The following is a 21,938-nucleotide window of genomic DNA, read 5'->3' as shown; positions in this document are numbered from 1 at the left end:
CAGGTACCTGCTGAGAGCTACTTAGAGCTACGTTATCATTTTACATGACAGGGATAGTGTAGGGTAGGAAGTTAGGTCTGGCTGTGAATTTGTGTTTTGTAGCTTTCCAGCTAAATATTTTTATGTGTATTATTTAACTGCTCTGAAACTCAGCATCTGCCCCTATACAAGGAAGTGATAACAGTGCTCATGTGCTCAAGTGCTTAGACTTGTTATGAGATGGTACATAGGCCTCAGTAAAGCTTAGTGTCTGGCCCACACTAACACACAATCAATGTTTGCTCCTCTTACCTGATTTTGAAACACAATCGGTTGCTTACACACTTGTGACAGTTATTCCCACCATCTTTGCCACAAGAACGCTTGTTAGAGGATTGGGGAAACTAGATCCAGCTCAGTACACATGGATCCGATTCTCTCCTGCCAGATTCTTGCTCCCCTGCCCCTTAAGAGTGAGTGGGGCAGAGGGAGAAATTGGGAAGAGTTCTGGCCTGTGAGGGGCAGGAAGTCCAGTAGAGGGGCTTCTGGAATTAAGTTTCCTCCTTGATAAGAGAAGGCCCTTGAGACGAACTCTTGCCTCACTTCCTCCCTTTGAAACAATTATGTGAAGACCACAAGGTGGCGGCTATTTCATCCCACAAAATTCAAGACAGAGGATGAAAATCCATATGCCAAGGGATATCAAAGTATCCCAAGTTCTTGAGGACTGAGCACCGCCTTCTGACCTCTGGGCCTTTACTACCTGTGGGCATTTGTTTCCTGCTACTTAAAACCAAAATGAAGTAAGAAAGGAGCACGTAAGAAATGAGTTGAGGCTGGTTGGACCTGGCTCTAGAAGCTCAGCAACAAGGGAACAGAAGCTGAGTAAATGCTTATGCCCCTCACTCGCCCTGAAGGAGCCTGGCCACAGTCAAGGTTTTGTGGCCAATTACTGCCAGGAGCCTGGAAGAAAATAGGGAGGAGCGGACTTGGCCCACACATAAGCTGCAGGCTGCTTGGACAAATGGAAATGGGCTCTTTTGTGCTGGAAACACACGTCAACGGACAGGTCCCTGTGAATGGGGGCGGGGACAGACTGCCACCAGAACTGCTTCCTTACGTGCATTTCAGCTAATGAAAACAAAAGGCAGGCTCCAGAGAAACCTCCTCACAAAAGTGAAGTGAATACGTAGGGAGCCAAGCAGAAAGGGGGGGCGGGATGGAAGAGTGTGCAAGGCCCCGTCCAGAAATTATTTGTACTCTTTTGGGGGAGGAGGGGCACCTATTTTCTGTCTTGCCCTTCTCTCCCCGTAGGGCATAATTACTAATGTTGCTCTCAGCCTATTCTGTCTGGTTTATTATGTGTAATTTATTTCTGAATCCCAACCTCTGCTTGTTCATCTGTGTGTAACAAGGTTAATGCCTTGTAATGATGCTTTTGCCAGCTCTGCCTTTCATGACGAAATCCAATCTCGATTTAGCTCTAAACCTTGTCTCCCCTTTGGGCTTTCTTGGTTCCCCTCAGAGTTGTCACTCAGCTTCTCCCATCTGCCCTGTGGAGCAGTAACATCACACCTTCAGCAGAGCCTCACAAAGAGAGGAGCTTTGGGGCTGAGGAAAAAAAGATTCCTTGTCTCAAATCATCATGTTTGGACTGAAGCTGACATAGCCTTCACTCAGGCTACTGAGAAGGTAAGGGTGAGTGTGTGTGTGTGTGTGTGTGTGTGTGTGTGTTATCTGTGTGGTGTGTGCTGATGTGTGTGGTGTAGCATATATGTGGTATGGGTCGGTATTGTGTGGTATGTTTGTGGGATATATGTGGGGGGTGTAGTATGTTTGGGGGTATGTATTGTGTGGCGTGGGTTGGTCTGTGTGATATGAAGGACATGGGTAGGTGTGGCTATAGTGATTGTGAGGGTGATGTATGTAGAGTGTATTGGATGTGTGTGATGTGTGGGGTATGGGTGGGATGTGTAGTCTAGGGTGTCTGTTCTAGGGTGTGTGTTATGCATATATGTGTGGTATGTTTGTGGTGTGTGGGAAGGTGTGTGCTATGTTGGGGGGGAGCAAGGGTATATGTGTATAACGTGAGTATGTGGTGTGTAGGGTGTGTGTATATGTACAAGTACAGAAGATTGAGCATGTGGTGATGAAAACAGCTGAATCTCCTTCCCAGTACCTTTCCCCAACAATAAACACCCCCAGTATGCACTGCACAACTCCAGGGTGGGAATCATGTGTTTTGGAGTGGGAAAAGCACCCTTGGGGATCTACACAGACACCCCCCCATACCCATCCCCACAGGAGAGAGGCCTAGACCCTGAGGTCGGAGGTGCTCACTGCACATAGCCAGTATGATGGCAGCCACAGAGGAAATGAGTGTAAACGTGGTGCCTCAGATAGTGGGTATCCAGTGAGAGTCTGGTCTTGTACCCTCAAGATCTAAAAGGACTCCCCTATTTGAGGTATCCTTCTGAAACAAGGCCAAATACCAAGTACCTGTCAACTTCCTGCCCATGAATCTAATGCCTTTTGGAGAGTGAAGTTAGGTTTCACTCCCCTTTGCCATACACTTAGTTCACAGCAGGTTCTTCTTTTCCTAAAAGGTTGGTGAGAAGAGAAGACCCTCAATGGGAGCCTGAAGCCAAAGCTCTGGCCTCTCTCTTCCAGGCTGCTTTATTTTGGCAACTGAAGTCCCTGAACTTTAATGACCACATCTGCAAAATGGGCACACTCAGCCAAACGCCCTGCCTACTTGTGTTGCTGAGGCCCAAAGGAAGCTGTGTGAGTGCAGATAATTAGAAAAGTGTTTTTATTAAGCTAGAGAGATGGAAAGAGCAACTCATCCAAGTTAGTGACTGCATTAGCCATTAAGGTTCCCGTTGCTTTTCTTGACTCCTCTGGCCTACACAGCACTGACTGGGAACTCACTAAGTGTATGGCATCTCTCTAATCATCTGGAGAAAGAATTTGTGTTGGAGATGGCAATGACCCAAAAGGAAATGTCCAAAGTGTGCAGGAGGGAGGAATGGAAAGGGAAGTTCGTGAATGCCACTGGACAATATCCACATGGGGTATACTGCATGCAGCAGGGCCTTGGAAATCGTGCCAAGTGGTAAGATCTATATTCCATACCCTCCCTCATGTCTCAAGCTACCTGTAAAGTCCTACTCTCCCCAATCAGGGCTACATTCTCCTGCTTAATGCCCTAACCACCACCCCCCTCCCAACTCCATGTCTCCCCTCCCTTCAAAGGCTGATTTCCACCAATTGCTAGTGAAAAGACCAGCTGACTGAAATACTTCACATAAAGATCAGAAAGGCTGATATGCATTTTCTTAGATTCTTGGAGTTGAAAGTGATAATCCTCAATGTCTTTTCACAGGGAAGCAATGGCCATTCGAGATCAGACATTTTTTCATGACAGGGCTCTTCTACGCATTAAAGCATTCCTGACCACTGCGCACAAAACACACACAGTCCTCTTCATTTTCACTGCAAATGCTCCCTCCCTCCATTTCAAAACACCCTCCAAAGTCAACAGCATTGTGCTCTTTGAAAAACTAATGGAAGCTCTTACAGTTTCAGAGTTACTGGAAAAGGGTGATCTAGACATTTCTTCTCTCCAACACTGTTCTTTCAAGGTCTTCCTCATCACAGTGACCCCACTCAAACTCAGTTCCTCCTTCTGCTAGTTACCCCACCTACTTACACACATACACACACACACACACGTGTGTACACACACACTCATACACACATACATACACCCCTAATCTGCTCACTTTTTCATTTCCAGGGCCTCCAACCCACCATCTAACCCACCCAACCCATCAACACCAACTGCTGATCTAGAGTAAGAGCCTCCCATATCGCTCTTTCAACCTACAATCTATTCTCCATCTCGAAGTCAGGGATCCTTTAAACTATAAAACAGGTCATGTTGCTCCATAAAATTCTTCAGTGGTTTCCCAACACACTTGGAATTAGATCTAAGTGCCACCCCAAATTCTATGTCAGCTGGTCTATCTCTGTCTTCATTCCCAGCTGCTTTTCAGCCCCTTAACTCCAGGTGAGCGCCCACAGTGGTTTTCTTTCAAACTCTTTATTATCAGTTCTCTGCTTCAGACCCTTTGCACAAATTCTTCTGCTAGCTCACTCATTTTCACTCCTTTGTTGAAGGTATTTTTAATCTTTCAGGTTACAGATTCAGTGCCATCTCCCAATGGACAAAACTTATAACATCTTTTCACCCTACCTGGGTTGTTATTTCAAATCACAGCACTTCATTGGTTCTCATAGCATGCTTATTACAATTATTATTTTATTTTTTGAGTCACACCCTGCACTGTTCAGAACTATTCCTGGGTCACAGTGAGCCCAGCAGCACATAGGAAACCATATGTGGTGCTAGAGACTGAACTATGGTCTCATGCACTTGGAAGTCATGTGCCTTACCCCTATACCATCTTTCTGGTGCCAGTTATTTTAAAATGTTTATGCATTGTCTGTCTTCAAATAGAATCTAAGCTCTAGAATAGTTTGTCCTATTCTATACTTTGAATACAGCACATACCTTAACATCTGTCCATAAATGTTCATTGAAAGAATGAGTGAAAAAATGAATATACAGATCAACGTTTGAGCTATTTTGGTCAATATTCATCAATCCTGATACATTTCTAAGCAGTACTAATCATTTCAGAGTTCTTCAACTGAAGCCCCCAATTTTTCCCTTACAAACATGGAGTCTTGGTTCTGCCGTGGGGAACATCCAACTATTCTATACCTCCTCCCACCCTGTTTCTTGGCCTTCTCTAAATTTCACAGCCGTAGTTCATTGACAGCTTGTAAGAGACAGTTTCTGGGTCTTTTGCCATCAGTTCATAGACAGTCTACAGATTCTGTGTACAAAAATGTGGCACTAAAAAGCGAACAAAGTACTACAGGTGTTTTTTTTAACCAAATCAAAGAAAAATTCCCTGTTCTTTCTCATGATCAGAAAAGAATAACTTACCAACATAATCCCACACTGGGTTTATTCTTTAAAAGAAAAATCATATATAATAGCATGGAAAAGTAGAAATAAGGGATTTAGAGTTTAAAAAATTATATGGATTTACTTCCAAGCTCTCATATTAATGGGTTATCCAACTTTCCCAATTACTCAACCTGAGGCTTTTCTATCCCCCTAACCACCCTATTGGCTAAGCACTCTTGGTCAAGTGCTCCATCTATATATTACAGATGAACACTCTAAAAATCCACTGTCAAAATAAGCAAATCAAATGAGGTTTGCAACAAAATGCAACACTTTGCTTTTCATATAGCTGGTTTCCAAAACAATTGGCAACTGAATAAAATGGCTAGAAAGAGGTTCCACAGCATCCACTATTCATGGAGAGAATTCTGGGGGTTGGGGACAGGGGGTGTGGGGAACAACTTCATTTTAGCAAATACAAATTGAAATGTAGCATTTGCCTTAATTATGAATGCAGGCCCCAGCAGTACAAACTGAACCTGTGACTTTATTACCAAAAGAAATCAGATATGTTCGTGTCATTTTATAGTTGTTGCAGATAGCTCAAAATATTGCTTATGCTTATCTCCACTTTGAAATGATGGTAGTTACGGCTGCTAAATCTTGCTATTTAATGTGTTAAGGAATAGGACTATCTCTCAAATTGAAAAAAAAAACCCACCATGTACTTATGTCTGTACCTCACTATAAACGATTCTTGTTGCAATTCTTTATTCTATGCATTTAAAACCACTATTCCAAGAAAGAATTCATAACCTCCACCCAGGAGTCCTGGCACAAGGGCTCCAGGAGGTGAGAAAGCCTTGGGTTGAGGACACAGATCACTGAAGGTAGGAGTTTGTGATAGTGTGATAGTAACTGTTACCAGCAGCTGGGCCACCCAGCTCTTCCTCCCATGGCCTTGAGAAGCAACCATCAGTGCCCAAAATGCAATTTTTTTTAAATTAAAAAAAAATGTTTTCTTTCTGGGTCACAACCAGCAATGCACAGGGGTTACTCCTGGCTCATGGACGCAGGAATTACTCCTGGCGGTGCTCAGGGGTCATATGGGATGCTGTGAATTGAACTCAGGTTGGCCATGTGCAAGGCAAAAGGCCCTACCCACTGTAATATCGCTCCATACCCAGAATGCAATTCTTAAAAACTGGTCACTGATGGGGAATGAAGACTCAGAACAATTCCGATACCCCAGAAGATAACCTGCTTCCACATGAGTGCTTCTAAGACCAGGTGGAGGAGCACAGGGGAAGCACCAGGAATCTGCCTCACTGGTGAGGATGTCACAGACGATCTCTGCTCCCTGGGCTCCCCGAAATGTACTGTCCCCAGACCCACCGCTGCAGCAGGGAGTCTTCTTAGAGGCTCTTCTTACGGGGATGTAGGGGTTATCTGCTCAACCCATGGAGAAGAGCCTGTTCGGAGTTCAAAACAAACTTTCCTGCAGCCTCCTTATGTGTGACCTTCTTTAGGTGTCCAGGAAACAACCACAAGACACATCCAACCAAGTCATAAGCAACCCAAACCACACCATGTGGAGCCAGATGCTGAGGCTGGCACAGGCAATGCTTCCTAAAGGTTTAGAGAGGGACCCCAATTCCTAGTTTCACTGCCTGCTGCCTGTCTAACAGTGGTCTACCTGGGCATCCCAAAGGCATCTAAAAATTCAATGAACATTAAAATCATCTGCTTTTTGGTCATGAATACCTATCAGTTCTATAGCCCCTCTCCCCTTTTTTTTTTCTTTTGGAATACCATTTGGTAGTGCTAGGGGTCTAATCTAGGTGTGATGCTACATAGATAGATAGATAGATAGATAGATAGATAGATAGATAGATAGAGGCTTTGGGGGCAGAGAGAATATGTCACTCCCAATGATGACTGGGATAACATGCCATGCCAGGGATTGAACCTGTGACTCTGGGAACTGAACCTGTGATTTCCACATCCAAAGCATGCACTCCTGCCCTTTAAGCCATCTCCTGCCCCCGCCAATTCTAAACCTTAAAAACTTTAGTCCCTCTTCTATTATCTCCCTCACTGACACCACCTCAGTCCAGGTCTTCAACATCCCTCATTCGGATGACTGCAATCAACAGAATCAGCTTCTCTGCAGATCTGGATGCTGTTCTGTCTCGCCTGGGCAGACAAGACAGCCTCCTGCAGGAGCTCCTGCTTCTCAGGGACCAACTCTGTCATCTACCCCCCACCCTAGGGTAGCCATTATCTGAGGAATTCATATTCAAATAATTTCACTCCCCTTAACTCACTCTTGAAAACTCTGCAAAGAAAAGAGACCATAGGATTCTGTGCCTCTTCCCCGTCCAACTACTCTATGCCCTCTCCACCTCCCTATACTCTACCTCTAACTTTCAGCTCTTCAAACTGACCTGAGCGCTCTCCCACTCTCATCTATACACACACCTTGAAGCTCTTCTGAGCACTATTCCCAGCTTTTCACGGGAATTCCTGCTACTTCACTTACTGTCTTCTCCAAGTCAGATCTACCTAGAAGAAGACTGACCAAAAAACCAACCCCCAATTAAAGTGATTCAACTATACCAACTGCTTAGTTCCTTCATAAGCCCAACCTGAGTCTCTCTTGGCTCCTTATCTGCAAAGTAGAAGAAGTAATATCCACCTCATGAGGTGCTGCTGAGAATGAAAAGAGTTATGAATGCTGTAAAGCCCTCAGAGCAATAGTTGGTACATAGTAGGCACTATCTAAATGGTAGCTCTTACTCTAATATAAAAATAACTTCTTTATTTGCTGCATGATTATGGCCTATTTGCCACTGACAACTATTTTCACAGAGCATTTGTCACATAATAGGAATTCAAGTTATTGTTTTTTTGTCCAGAAAAAACGAAACAGAAATGGGGGGGTTACATGTCACCTAAGTGATACCAATGAAATAAATTAAAACATTTAGAAATGAAGAGGGGCTTTATTGGTATGAAAGTCACAGAAGTTGGGAAGGCTATGTCCCAGCACAGCCTGGGAACAAGCTTCAAAGAGGGGTGTGGGGTTTGAGGGTGGGGTTCTATACCCTGCAGAGCTAGGGTGACACAGTGGCTGATACAGACCAGCTTTTTCAGGATATGCATCCTATTCTTAAAGAAAAGAAAAGAAAAGAAAAGAAAAGAGAACACACCAGTGCAGAAATGGTGGCAAGGGATGTGTTTATAAAAGGCTACTGAAAGGCAGATGAGAGGCTACAGAAAGGAGAAGAGGGCAAGCGGAACTTCACTGCGCAGTCTCCACTGGCCAGTTCTATTGGGACAGGAACCTGGATCCTAATCAGTGCCAAAGATTCTTAAGGTTCTGACTGGGTTCAACCAGAGGCAGAAGAATGTAAAACGTTTCTTGCAAAAAGCAGTCTCACCTTGTCTGACCGTCTAAACTATAAGCCTTAGGTCAGTACGTTTTAGCTTGTCCTGATCATGGATCCCAGTCCAGAGTCCTTCTACATGTTTCATTTTTTTTTCCCTTGGTGGTGAGGGGTGGGGAGTCGGGAGAGGGGAGAGGAAAGAGCAAGTGCAAAGCTGCAAAAATGTTTTGACAGTCGGAACCCATGATTGCCCTGACCAGAACTGACCACAATCTCTCTTCATCCATTCCATATTCTGAGTGATCTTACAGGAATACAATCAGATCATGTCTGCTAACAACTCTGTCCTTCTCTTCCAGGCACCAGTCACAGCCCTGGTCCCCACATCCTGTTCAGTAGAGTCCTAGATTCCTCTGAGATTCCTCAGGGAGAAGCACGGGTGCGGGGAGGACAAGAGGGAGATTTCTGTACACCCCCCCCCCGCCCACACACACACATACCCGGCCCCATGCCCTGCTTCGATCTGAGACTCAGTACTTGGCACTGATAAGACCTGGAACAACAGGTCTAAGACGATGGCTAATCTTTCCCTCATCTGGAGTTAAGATGTAAAGAAAGGCCCTGTTTGGAAAGCCTGAAAGATGACTGACCATCAGGACAAAATGCAGCACCTCTCTGGTCTCTGGAAGCCTTCTCCATCTGGCCCCAGATATTCCCCCAGTCAGGTTGAGGGCTGCAGGCTCCCAAGCTCACTCACCTTCCTGGGTGTGTACAAGCTGTTCCCTTGCTCAGAACTCCCTTCCCTGCCTTCTCCACCTGCTTTACAGACACAGCACAGCATCACCTCAGAAGACTCCCTGACCCTTCCGGGTTGAGTGTGATGCTGTTCTTTGAGGCTTCCACACTGGGTTTTTATGCCATGCTGCTGCATTGTGCAGCTTTGTCTCACTTTGCCTCACTTCCATAACTGCAGCTACCACCGGTGGGTCAAGGCCGGTCGCCAGCCTGTTTTGTTTTGTTTTGAATGGTCAGGAGCTAAGAATAATTTTTTACACACTAAATGATTGGGGAAACAAAAGAATATAATCTCATGAGAAGTGGGAAAAAAAGTGACATTTAGATATCAGTGTCCCTGAAGTTTTGCAGCAACATCACCCTGCATGATCACTTACTATCAACAGTTGCTTTTCCTCTGTAACAGAAGACTTGAGCAAATGCAACAGAGATAGTATATGGCCTTGAAAACCTACAATACTAATGGCCTGACACCTACCAAAAGAGTTTGCAGGCTTCTGTATAATAGCATTGAGTGGGAGCAGGGATGGGGACTGCTGAGGTCAAGTCTTGCTCCCTAATTCTTCCAAGGAGATAATAATGTGAAACAGTTACATACGCCACTAAACCAGTATGGAAACCAACTACAGAAACTGAAACAAAGCTCACAAATTGTGGTTATTTTGTGTGTATTAAAATCCATAGTAGAAAAAAATTTTTTTTTTGCTTTTTTGGTCACACCCGGCATTGCACAAGGATTACTTCTGGCTCATGCACTCAGGAATTACTCCTGGTGGTGCTCAGGGGACCATATGGGATAATGGGAATCAAACCCGGGCTGGCTGCATACAAAGCAAATGCCCTACCTGCTGTGCTATTGCTCCAGCCTCCCTAGTAGAAAATTTACTATTATGTATTTATTTAGTTTGGCTTTTTGGGTCACACCCAGTGATACTCAGGGGTTACTCTTGGTTCTGCACTCAGGAATTACTCCTGGTGTTGCTAGGGGGACCATATGGGATTCTGGGGCATGAGCCCAGGTCAGCCTCCTGCAAGGCAAATGCCCTATCCACTGTGCTATTGCTCTGGCCTCGAGGTAGAAAATTTAAGTAAAACTATGAGCATATGTCTTCAAAAAAATTAGGTGTCAGAGAAAGCACACAAGTTAAGTCTCTAATCTTGCATCCCCCTGGACCCCAGGATATGGTTCCCTGAGTACAGCCAGGGGTCAACCTTGAGTACAGAGCCAGGAACAGCAACCAGCACTGCCGGGCATGGCTCAAAAGCAAACTAAAACAAAAACCAACTTTACTACTACCAAACCTCGACCTGAATCTCACAAGGAAGCTAGAACCCTGCAGTCTATAAATTGAGCCCCTGCAGAATTCAGGATTTCTCAGGATAGACTTCAGTCTTTAGCATCTATGTGTCCCTAGACTCAGGGAAGGCAATGGTCAGCGTGGAAGGAGAGCAGAGAAGGTAGCATGCTGTCACAGTCAATTCCATGGTCATAGCATGGTTCTTCCACAATTCCTCTACCCTCTCGGAGCTGTCACATGTTTGACACCCCACCCCTTTCTTCTGATTGGATCCAGCATCAGTACCTGTCCCAAGGCCACCAAATCCCTACCCTGACATAAGGGTTTCCTTTGGTGTGAAAAGATGCGTTGACACGTACACATTTCTATCTCTCACTTGGCAATCTGAACTAAAGTATACAGAAAATCAGTGAACAGCCCATGCAGATAGGTTAAATGTTACTGAGGAGCAGAATGGGAATCAATGTGGGATGCAGCATGTTCAGGCTGAGGGCATAAGGGCACCAGTTTGAGGAAGCAGAGGTGGCAATCTGGTAGCAGGATTAAGGGAAGCAACCAGGCTAAGTCATGTTGCTCTCAAAATCTTAGAGTAAGCATCCACCACTTCCTGCCACTGAGCTTCCTTGAGACTGGAACCTCTTTCCAACTCTGTATCAGGCAGTCTCATCCTATTACTATCATGACGGTGGTGATGGGCAACACATACATATTGCTTATATAGGTCAAGGCGTGTACATCACTGCATATTCACTCATTATGCCAGACTACAATGGTATGAGGCAAATAGGATCCTTATTTAGAGATAAAAAAGATGGAGGCACAAAAGGTTATTAAATAATTTGCCAAGGTCACACAGCTGGGCAGTGGTAGTTCTGGTCCCAGCTGACATGTTTCAAGAGGCTGCACATGCAATCACTATATTTTACTGCTCTTCATCACGATTCCTATGCACTTCCACATGTTTTCATCCACTAAATCCCTTGCTCCCTTATCTGAGAGTGTTTACATCTTTGATCCATGCTAACCAACTGTACAGAATTAGGGCAGAAATTTGTATCATAATTGATATTGTAAAGGGTACATGTTCAGGGACCAGAGAGACAGTGCAGCAGGGAAGGCACTGGCCTTGCATGCAGCCAAACTAGGCTCAATCCCCAGCACTCCAGTTAGTCACTGGAGCAGCACCAAGAGGAACCCCTGAGCACAGAACAAAAGGTAAGCACTGAACACATCTAAACAACATAGTGTTCCACCCCACCCCAAAAATTCCTGACCCATCCTCCCCACCAAAAGAAAAGATTCATTTCAGAGAAAAATTGCATGTGAAATTTGCTCTCAGAACTAATTAAACCATGACCCATGGATTCTTGAAACTCAATTGCAAGTTCAAAAATGGGAAGTTTTGGATATCTCTTACCACTGAAATACAAGATCAAGTTCATCTTCAAATAAAACTCCTGAAGTTCCAGCCATGCTGCGTTTCCAAGGCCAAAGTTACCTCCCAGAATGGCAAAGCCACAAGCTATTCTGGAAGCTTCCATTGGCTATACCAGTGAATAGGGATATTTGTGAAAAGTTGAAAAAGTGGAGGCTGCCACAGGTTTCTTGCCCAGCCCAAGCCGGAATGATAGGACAGCGGGTAGTACTTTTGCCTTGCACAAAGCCGACCCGGGTTCAATTCTTTCGTCCCTCTAGGAGAGCCTGGAAAGCTACTGAGTATCCCGCCGGCACAGCAGAGCCTGGCAAGCTCCCCATGGTGTATCCGATATGCCAAAAAACAGTAAGAACAAGTCTTGCAATGGAGACGTTACTGGTGCACGCTCAAGCAAATCGATGACCAACGGAAGGACAGTGATACAGTGCTACAGTGCCAGATAGTCCAAGACTAGGAGGAAAAATGAGGCCCCAACATGTCAGACATTAAGAAAAAGACTATGGTTAAGGGGGTCTGAGGTGGGCAGGTGCAGTGAAATGTTGCCTCTGAGTATAGAAAAAAAATTCCAAATGGGTCTTTCCAGATCCTTTATTTCTTCATTCAACAAACACTTCTCAGACCCTGGGCTAGGTGATCTGGGTTTGACAGAGAACAGATGTTCTACAGTTCCTATCCTTGCAGAGCTTACATTTTCATTGCGGTGGCTGATAATCAGGCAAGAGTGCTTGTAACCCACATTTAATAAGCTGCGGTCTCTGGATCTGGTTTATGACCTAGGCTGCCTCCAAGAACAAAAAAGGGGAAACAGTTCCTCAATTCCTGGCTGTCTTTCTCATCTCTGAGGTTTCTAAAGCTGAGGCACAGAGAATGGCAACAGGGTCTAGAAGCTGACACCAAAGAAAACCACCTTCCCAGAGCCAACTTCACATGATCAAATAACACAGAACCAGAAAGAAAATAAGTTGACAATCAAGGAGTCTCTCTTCTGTTGAGCACCTTTCTTTGGGCATAGGAGAGGCTTCCAAAGGGGTACTCAGAAAAATCAGCCAATTTTTTGCCAACCGGGTTATTGGTTCAACTCATTGGCCTGAGGCTATCACACTGCTTCTTGGGCCCTGTGGGTCAGGGGTTACCTGGACACCCCATCAGTACTGTGGCCCTCCGGGGCAATACATGACATGGTTTGGGAACTCCAGAGCTACACCTGGTGATGCTTTGGGCACTGCATGGGGCAGAGAATTTGAACCCCAGTAGGACACATGTGCACAAACCACTGTGCTATCTCCCTATTGTATCTCGTACACCTGAAAACAGCTGATCCGAGCAGAGAAGGGGCCTCACTTACTCCATTTTGACCAGAGAGCCCAGTATTCATAGAACTGGACCATCTTTGGCAATAACTAAGAGAGGGTCTCAAGCCAATCCAGGTTCCAAATCTTGTTTACCAGCTGTGGAACCTAACCTAAGGTCTTGGGGCCTCTGTGTTCTCATCTATAAAAATCAAAATAATCACTATAGTCCTGTTCCAGCATGTGACTATGGAACTCAAAATAAGGCATACTGAGAGCTGAGTGCAAAGTCTGACCCTCACAACGGTTCAGCTCTGATTGCTTCTTTCCCTCTTCTGAAGTGAACACTGGGCTTTACTTACATCTCAGATGCATGTATGGCTGCAAATTCGCCGTCTAATCTCTATTTGCAAAACGATGAGGCAGGATCATAACAGACACCAAAAGAGGAATTAAACATCACAGGAAAACTAAATTTTGAGATCAGCAGGCTGAGTGATCCCAGGATACCACAACAGCTTGAAGGGCCTGGGGTTACTGTCTACTGGAGAGCATCTGAGTGCTTTGTGGTTTTCTGCATGATTGTTAAACAATGTGTCAGGTTTTGGAATTACATGGCTGTGGAAGAAGTGGGCGTGTCCCCCCACAGGGGGCAGAAGGAAGAATTAGTCCAGAATTAGTCCTATCCCACACAATGATATAAGGAAGCAGTCCACACTCAGGTCTACAGAAGCAGTGGCTGCTGTGTTTAAAATAAAAGCAACCTGGACTAGATATACAGCAAGTAGGGCACTTGCCTTGCATGATGCTGATCCAGGTTCAATCCGTGCACTCAGAATGATCCCCCAAGCACTACCAGAAGTGACTCCTGAGCACAGAAGCAGAGTAAACTCTAAGCATAACCAGTATAGCCCTCCCTCACCTAACAAACACAATGAAATAAAGCATGAACAAACTCAGGCACCCAACTATGGCAGTCAAACAAATATGGAATGGCTTCAAAACTTGGGTACAAACCTTTTTCTATGAGTAGCACTGGCCTGCCAGGGAAGGAAGAAATTAAACTGAAATGATTTTAAACCTTCATTGATTTAAAACCTGCATTTTGCTTTACCACTGAGCCACTCCCTAGCCCTAAGATATTCTTTTTGATAGGGAATGACACAGATTTGTTACAGACTAGAATAAAAAAAAACACACACAAGAAAGAACAGGTATATAAAGTTTTAAAACCCGTTTCACAGAAGACCTCTGGCCTTGACCCCAGGTGAGGGATGCTGGTTTGACAGCTCCTTTTGTTCTCTCCTGCAATTTGCTGAATGCACGATAAGCTTCCTCACCCAGAAAGCAGGAACGCACCTCATACACAAACCCTCAGATCCAAAGAGAAGCTTCGGAGAGATAATATAGAGAAACTGTGCTTTACAAATCGTCGGATTACTGGAGAGGCACTACAAGAATCTGCTACCTTGCCACACCTGTGGGCTGCAGTTAACCTGCTCCAGTGTGTGAATGGGAACTCAAAGTTGGTGAAGAGACAGAAAAAAGAAAGGGTAGAGAGAATGAGCGCACACTCCCTGCCCAGGCTTCTCAGGATTAATCCTTTGCTGGAGAAGCTGCAGGGGGGAAGAACCAGCTGACAAGAGATAAGGCGAGAAGGAAGCCACACGACCCCGGTCACTCCTGTCACTTTGCGACCCACGGTTGGCTGATGAAGGAAAATACAAGAGAGGCGTGGAGGAGGGGCGGGGAAGCTGAGCAAAGCCCGGGCGTGTGCCTTGCTCGCTGCCTGTGGATTGCTGTTCAAATCACTGCTTCTGCTCAGAAGGAAGCGCTGTGGGCATGGCTGGAGATTTCCTCTGGAGGGTTTCTACCTCTTCTGCTTTATGCACTTATCAGTTACCAAGGCTTCTCCAAAGCCCATTCAACACCTGGAAATGAAATGCAGAACCAGTGCCATCCAATGACACCATTCTTTGGAGAGGCAGCTGGGACCACGATGATCAGTGACCCCCCTTAAATGGGGTCGCAACCTGCTATTGTCCTTTCAGTGGCAAAATCCCTGGCCCCCAGCACACAGCTCTGCTTGGTGAATGAAATATCTTATCTGCCTACTTAATAGGGGAGAAAATTGTCAGGTTTTTCATCAAAACTACCACCTTTTTTTTTCCCCCTTCCCTCTCATTCAAACCCCTTTTGAAATTCAACCGATTAAGGCTTTTTAATGCATGCCAGCAGCAAGGAATTTACTTAAATGAAAGGGGGGGAAAAAAAACAAAACCCACCGAACTCCAAGCCCCCACCTGTGCGACCATGACATGCTATTGTTGGAAAGGAGTATATTTATTTAACTTGCATGACAGGCTCTGGGGGGAGAGCCCCCGTCTTTCAGAACCCAGCTCTGAGCACCCGGGAGTTCTTGATAAATAACAGCAGTGAGAAACGCTGTGAAGGGACCTATTTTAATTATTGATTTTCCCGATTCCAGATTTTTGGCGGCGCATGTTTATCTCTCGCCTGGCTTCCAAGGGGCAGTGCGCTCCCAGAAGCCCCCCAGTGAAGACAGATAAACCTCTCTCTGCTGGGCCCTGAGCTGCCTCACCGCAGAGCAAGAAGGGAGTTCAGTGGAGCCAAAACGCTAAGTGGGAGTGCACTGGGCCCGCCCCGCTGGGCTTGGAAGGAAAGCAGACTCCTCCAGGGCCCAAGGGGTGGAGAGACTCAGTCAAGAGAAATGGTTTGGCCAGGCACATGCCCATCCACCGCAGCTGTCAGATGGCAGGGCTTGGAAGGCACCCGCATTACCTGCTGGGGGGCCTCGAAGGCGGCTTTTCAGAACCACGGCCACCAAGTGTGCCTAAAGTCATAAAGAGGGAGGCTGGGCCGGGTACTTTTAAGTCTTTCTATGGAGGAGTAGGGAGCGAGTTCTGCCTAACTTGACCTAGTAGGTCATAAAAACCTAATCCAGGCAGCTATTAAATAGGAAAATCTCTGTGACCAGCACAACAGTCCCATAAGGAGCAGCAATCTGCCTTGTTTATGGCCCTCAAACCTGGTACTAGTACCTCAGCAAGAGGGGTGTGTTGTGTGTGTGTATGTGTGTGTATCTTACAGGCAACTCAGAGGCAAGGAGGAAGGGGCTAATAAATGCTCCTTCGGGAAGCACAGGAGCCTGGTCATCTGAGATGGTCTGAGATGGTCCCATTCTCCCTGCCTGAATAACAGGGCAAAAATGGGGTAAAACGGTGCTTTCGGGAAAACCAGGTGCAAAAAGGATGCGGGTGCGTTGGGAGGCAGGAAAGGTCTTTTTGTATACACAGCCACATACCTGGACGCCCATCCACAACAGGCTAGGATTACACAACCAAGGACCCACACATCTCCCAAATGGGGACTTCTCCCCTCCCTCCGTGCGAGCGTTCGACCCCCCAAACAATAGCAACACCTGTAGCCCTTCATCTCGGCTCTTTGATTCCCGTCCAGTTGCAAAGGGGGCTGTGGGCAGGCCCCCCTCTCCGAGGCCATATGTGGAGTTGATGTGCCAGCAGCCTGGGAAGGAACACGGCCTGCGAGGAGCGCACAAAGGCTCCCTAATCCCCATCCAACCGACCCTCTTCAAAGGCCGCTTTCTTTTCCGGTCAAAGACGTGTCAATCTCAAGAGTCAAGCGGGGAGCTGCCCCCCGCAAACCCGCGGTGTGGCTGGTTGGGAGGGGGGGGCAGGGGGACCCACACAAGGCGGGTGCCGGTGAGCCCCGCGATCTCTGGGGTTGCTGTTGGCACCCCAACACTTTCTCCCGCTCTCTCCCTCCACCCCTAGGGGTGGGAGGGGAAGGCTTTATCCACAAAGACCCCTGCCGCTTGCTTCGCCGCGGGAGACCTCCGCAGCCGGAGGCAGCGCCCCGCCCCCTTGTAGCGGGTCTCGCGGAGGGTCGTGTCCCGTACCCCACCTCCTCTGCGCTCCCCCCGCCCGGGCCCAGCGCTGCGGGCCACCAAGTCCAGAGCACATCTCCGGGCGGTGCACAGGGGGTGGGATGCGGCTACTCTGCCCGGGACTCCGTCTTGGGGGACTAGGTCTTAGAGGGGTCAGACCCTTATGTTGGCCGAGACTACACACCTGGAGAAGCAGTTAGAGAAAGGAGTGGGGGGGGTGAGGGAGGCGTTACGTGCGGGAGACTCAGCTCCAAACAGGCGGTCACGTTTGCCCGGAGAAGGGTGGGCACTGGGGTGCTGTCGGCAGAGTTTGGGGTCCGACTCCTCGCCTCTCCCACCTCCCTCCCAAGACTCCCGCTGCGGGGGCTGCGGGCTGCCCCGAGTCTCCGCAGGCCCAGGAGGGTGTGTCTCAGGGGGGAGAACCTGGCGGATGCGCGCTCCCCCGCGCCCCACCCTCCGCTCCGCCGCCGACCCAGGGCCTCTCGCGGCGTCCCGGGGCCCCGCACTTACGCAGTTGGACTCGGTGGTCTCGAAGTCCCAGCTGCAGCTCTTGGCGCGCGCCTGGATCTCACTCATCCTGAAGAGGCAGAGCGCCGTGGTGGCGGGGGAGCGCTTCTCCTGGGCCTCCCCGGTGGCCGCGCTGAACACGCCCGCCCAGACGTCCAGGGCCTCCACCAGGCTGGAGGAGAGGAGCAGGCGGCGGCCGTCGGGGTGGCCGTGGCCGCAGTCGAGGGCCACCTGGCCCTGGAACAGCACCTCGGCGCTCTGCGCGATGCGGGCCATGCTGGGCCAGCCGGTGGCGGCGCCGCTCGTGTAGTTGTAGGGGTAGTAGGGGAAGTAGACGCTCCCGTTCCAGAGGAAGGCGTCCACGAAGTGCAGGCTGCCCCCGGCGTCGCGCAGCTTGAGGCGGCCCAGCTCCGTGGTGGCCAGGCTGCGCCCCTCCGTGTCCTTGAGCGCGATGGCCGTGGCGCGGTCGGACGCCGCCGGGTTGCAGCGGGTGGCCGTGTCGGGCTCGGGCAGCACGTAGGTAGCGGCCACCGCCAGGTACCAGCGGTTGGCCGAGGCGCGGTACACCACGCCGGCCGTCGAGCCCTGCGGGTGGCACGACACCACCTCGGTGCCGTTGCGCAGGGAGCTGCGGCTCAGGTTGCGCAGGGGCCGCACCTCGCAGGCGCCCCGGTCGAAGGTCCAGCCGGTGAGCAGCAGCCCCTCGAGGCCCGTCGCCCCCTCGCGGTAGGGCAGCAGCAGCTTGCTGAAGCTGCTCCCCGGTCGGGGCCGCGCCGGGGGCGCCAGCGAGACGGGCTCGGTGCAGTTGCCCGCCTGGTCCCGGTACAGGCGCGAGAGCCGGTGCTCCAGGCTGTAGTCCAGCTGGTCCAGGCAGCTGCCGCTCGCCACGAAGACGCCGTCAGCCCGGCTCACCGCGATGGCTCCGATGGCTTGCTCGGACCGCCACACGGTCTCGTTCGCGCCCCGGCCGGGCGCCGCCAGCGCCAGCAGATAGGCGAGCAGGGGCAGCGGGGCGGCGGGGCGCGGGGGGCGCGGCGGCGCCTTCCTCCCGGAGACCTCCATGGGGCTGGGGGGCAGTGGGGCGGGGGGCGCCCCCGGGCAGGGCGCGCGGCGGCGGCGGCGGCGGCGGCGGTGGCAGCGGCGGTGGCAGCGGCGGCGACGGTAGCTCAAGCGCGCGGCGACGGAGACGCGGGCGGCGGCGGCGGCGGCTCCTGCGCGCGCTCGGGTTCCCGCGGCCGCCCCATCCCCGCGGCTCGCCCGGGAAAGGAGAGCGGGGAGGGCGGCGCGCGGCGGGCTCGCTCCGGCAGCCTGTGCGGCGGCGGCGGCGGCGGCAGCGGCAAGCCCTGCGCGCTCCGGTGCCGCTTCCTCCTCGCCCTCCTTCTCCCGAGAGTTCCTCTGTGCGGGCAGGGCCGGCGCTCGCGGGGAGGCGCGGAGGGGAAAGGGAGGAGGGGACGGACGGGCGGGCGGGCGGAGGGGAGGGGAGGGGAGGGCTGGCGAGCCGGGGTGCGCTTGTGCGTCTCACTTTCCCATTGTGAAAGTGGGATGCAACTGGCCCCCTTCCTCGCCCCCTGCCTCGGCCCGCCCTGCCTCCACGCCCATCTCCCCTCCCCGCTCGAGCCGGCGCGCTGGGGAGGAGGGAGGTCTCGTAATTTGGGTTACCGTGTAGGTGGCCGCCGCTTTCATCTATTCATAACAAAGCTGCGCCGCCCGCCGCAGCCGCCGCCACCCTCGCCCCTCGGCTAGCCCCGGGGTGGTGGGGGCACCCCGCGCGCGCGTGGAGCCTGTGCTGTCCGCCGGCGGGGCCCGCTGCAGCGCCCGGGTTTTGTTGACGAGATCCGCGCGTGCGGGGGGGAGGCGCCGGCAGCGAGAAGCCGGGGCGCCCGGTGTTGGGGGGTGGGGGTGCAGCGGAGGCCCCCGGGGCGCGGGCCCGTGGGGGGAGGCTGCGGGGGCGGCTGACAGGTGCTGGGCGGCGGGAGGGAGGCTCCGGGGGAGGCACGCGCGCGGACGTGGCCGTGCCAAAGGCTCGGGGGACCCGGGCACCCCGCTAACCGTGGGTGGGCTTCGCCGGGTCAGAGGAGTTAGATGCGGGGTGTGGGCGGTGAGGGGGGGGGGGAGGCAGGCGCCGAGACACTGGTTCTGGACAATGCCCGGGGCCCCGGAGCTCCCATATTTGCAAAGGGTCTCTCATCTCCCTTGGCAACCGAATCTCAGGCTCACAAACCTAGCACTTAGAAAGTTGCACTCCCCATCTAACCTTAACGAGCGTGGCTAATATTTATTGAGCACTTACTACGCGCGCCGGGTTGCTGGTCTAAATTCGACGCGTAAGCGAAGACGCATTCAATATCCCCCTTAACCACCCCATTTATTCCTGGCTGTCTTCCAGCAGCCCCCATGGAATATTCTAAAATTTGCTGGGGGGGACGGGGGTTACAGCTGGTAATCTGCACAGCTGAGACTCATAACCGCATCTAGCTCCAGGGTTGCCTCGGAGAACCCCTCGGTAGCCAGACACCACCTGTGGCCCACAGGACTCCCCCCCACCCAAATCTTTTCAACTGGAGACCTGAAGAGTAGGATGAAAAATGAGCCCCGCCTCACCACACACACACACACACACACACACACACACACACACACACACACACACACCACCACCACCACCTCTAACCCCCTCCCCCCAAACACTCACACACACATTGGATTTTCCAGCCTCTTCTGAAACCATCACAGACCCAGGTACCCTCTGTCTAGAGCACTTCCCTCCACTCCCATCCTTTCCACTTTTTTTTTCCTATGGCACCTCTGAGATCCAGCAACCTCACCCAGGGTACAAACAGGCTCCCAAGAGCCACCAAGAATTCTTGAAGCAGAGCAAGTCCTCCTCCTACCCTTGGCTACAGGCTTCCGAGATGAAAGCAGGGGGCCTTCCAGACAGTGCACCAAAGCCAGGACACCTGCAGAACGCTATCCCACTGAGGGCTGAGCCAGAGAGGGGACCCTCAACATCTTAGAGAAATGATCTCTGCCCCTTCCCAGGCCTGCTTTTCATACCCAGAGCCCCTGAAGAGTTAACTGGCTCTTACCATTCCTCCCCCTCCTCCTCCTGGGTCCCCTGCTCAAAATGGGCTCTCCTTAAAGGGAGAGAGAAAAGACATGGAGTGCCCCCTCCCCCACCCCCCACACACACACTCTGTCCCTCCACCCCCAAGGAGCAACCACTGCAGGTCCAGGTCATTAGAGACTTTTTCAACTCTGAATTCTCCTCAGTGAAAGAGGAGGCCTCAGTTTACCCTTGCAAGCTGCTGTGAGCAGTCCTGCTTTTGCCTGGCCCATCCTACATTTTTCACTCCCTGCAAATTCCTGGGCTTTTTATGATAAATAGGGAGTTAATAATTGTTCATCATATTATTCTGTTCCAGAACTAGGAGTCATAATACTAAGATAATGAACACCACCAGAGGCAGAAGACTCAAACCAGCTTGACCACCCTGTAGATCCCCTGAATTCTCTGTAACACAAAGATCTGTTTTTTTCTATAAATACCTCACAAAAAGAGTCATAGTTAACTTAGTCCCATCCTAAGTTCCTCCCCGACTTGGGGGGGGGGGTCCTTTTCTTCTCTACTTTCCAGTAAACTTTTCTACTTTCCAACTCTGAGTCTGACCATCATTTTGCAAACCTAGGAATCGCAGATGAACACAGGGACCTGCCACTGTGTTCTACTTCACCTGCATCACCATTGCAGAGGGACCAGCAAAACCCGGAGTTCTGGAAGCCTTCAGAAATGGGGTGGACATGGGGAAGTGAGGCAAAGCTAGAAGCAGAATGACCAGGGGGGTCTGGTGACCATATGCAGTGACTCTCAGACTCAGAATGCCTGAGTAGTTATCTCACCATTCACAGTTTCCTCCTTTGAAACTGGATGACATGATCTTGGCCTGCCAGGAGGCAGCTTCGATGCAAGATACAAGGTTATTCTTTTCTTGTGGCGATGGTGGATTGGGTACAGGTGGAGAAAAGGAACCAACGTCATGTTAATCTTAGGCAAGGCAAGTCCCGGGCATGTCCTGTCTGTTCTGAAGGAACTGAGCCTTTTTGCCCCCATTCCCTGCCCACCCAGATTGCTTTATTGTTTGTAAAGAATTTCTTTATTGCTATAAATCGAAAAAAAGTGGTATATTTGAAATAGCTGCAGAAGCTTATAGAACCGTTCACAGCATAGTGGGGAGTTGAAATGCTAGTATTTGAGCATTTTTTCCCTAGTGAATAATAAACAACACTGTGGCCTTCGTTGCCATCCTAAACTGGCTTGCAGCAGTGTTGTTACGTGCTGA

General features: G+C 50.0%; 1 protein-coding gene across 1 annotated transcript in view; it reads right to left on the bottom strand.

Moving 5' to 3' along the window:
- PLXNC1 (plexin C1) overlaps positions 1-18,663 on the bottom strand; it is a 177,587-nt gene extending 158,924 nt beyond the window's left edge. Inside the window, exon 1 of the mRNA XM_056115891.1 lies at positions 17,605-18,663. Within this exon, the coding sequence (XP_055971866.1) occupies positions 17,605-18,663 (1,059 nt within the window). The remainder of the gene's footprint in view (positions 1-17,604) is intronic.
- Positions 18,664-21,938: the final 3,275 nt, after the last annotated feature.

Source organism: Sorex fumeus, unplaced genomic scaffold, assembly GCF_029834395.1.
Source record: "Sorex fumeus unplaced genomic scaffold, SorFum_2.1 ptg000003l, whole genome shotgun sequence".
Classification (NCBI taxonomy): Eukaryota; Metazoa; Chordata; class Mammalia; order Eulipotyphla; family Soricidae; genus Sorex; species Sorex fumeus.
Note: the sequence above shows the minus strand (reverse complement) of the source record. Positions and strands in the feature narration are given on the sequence as shown.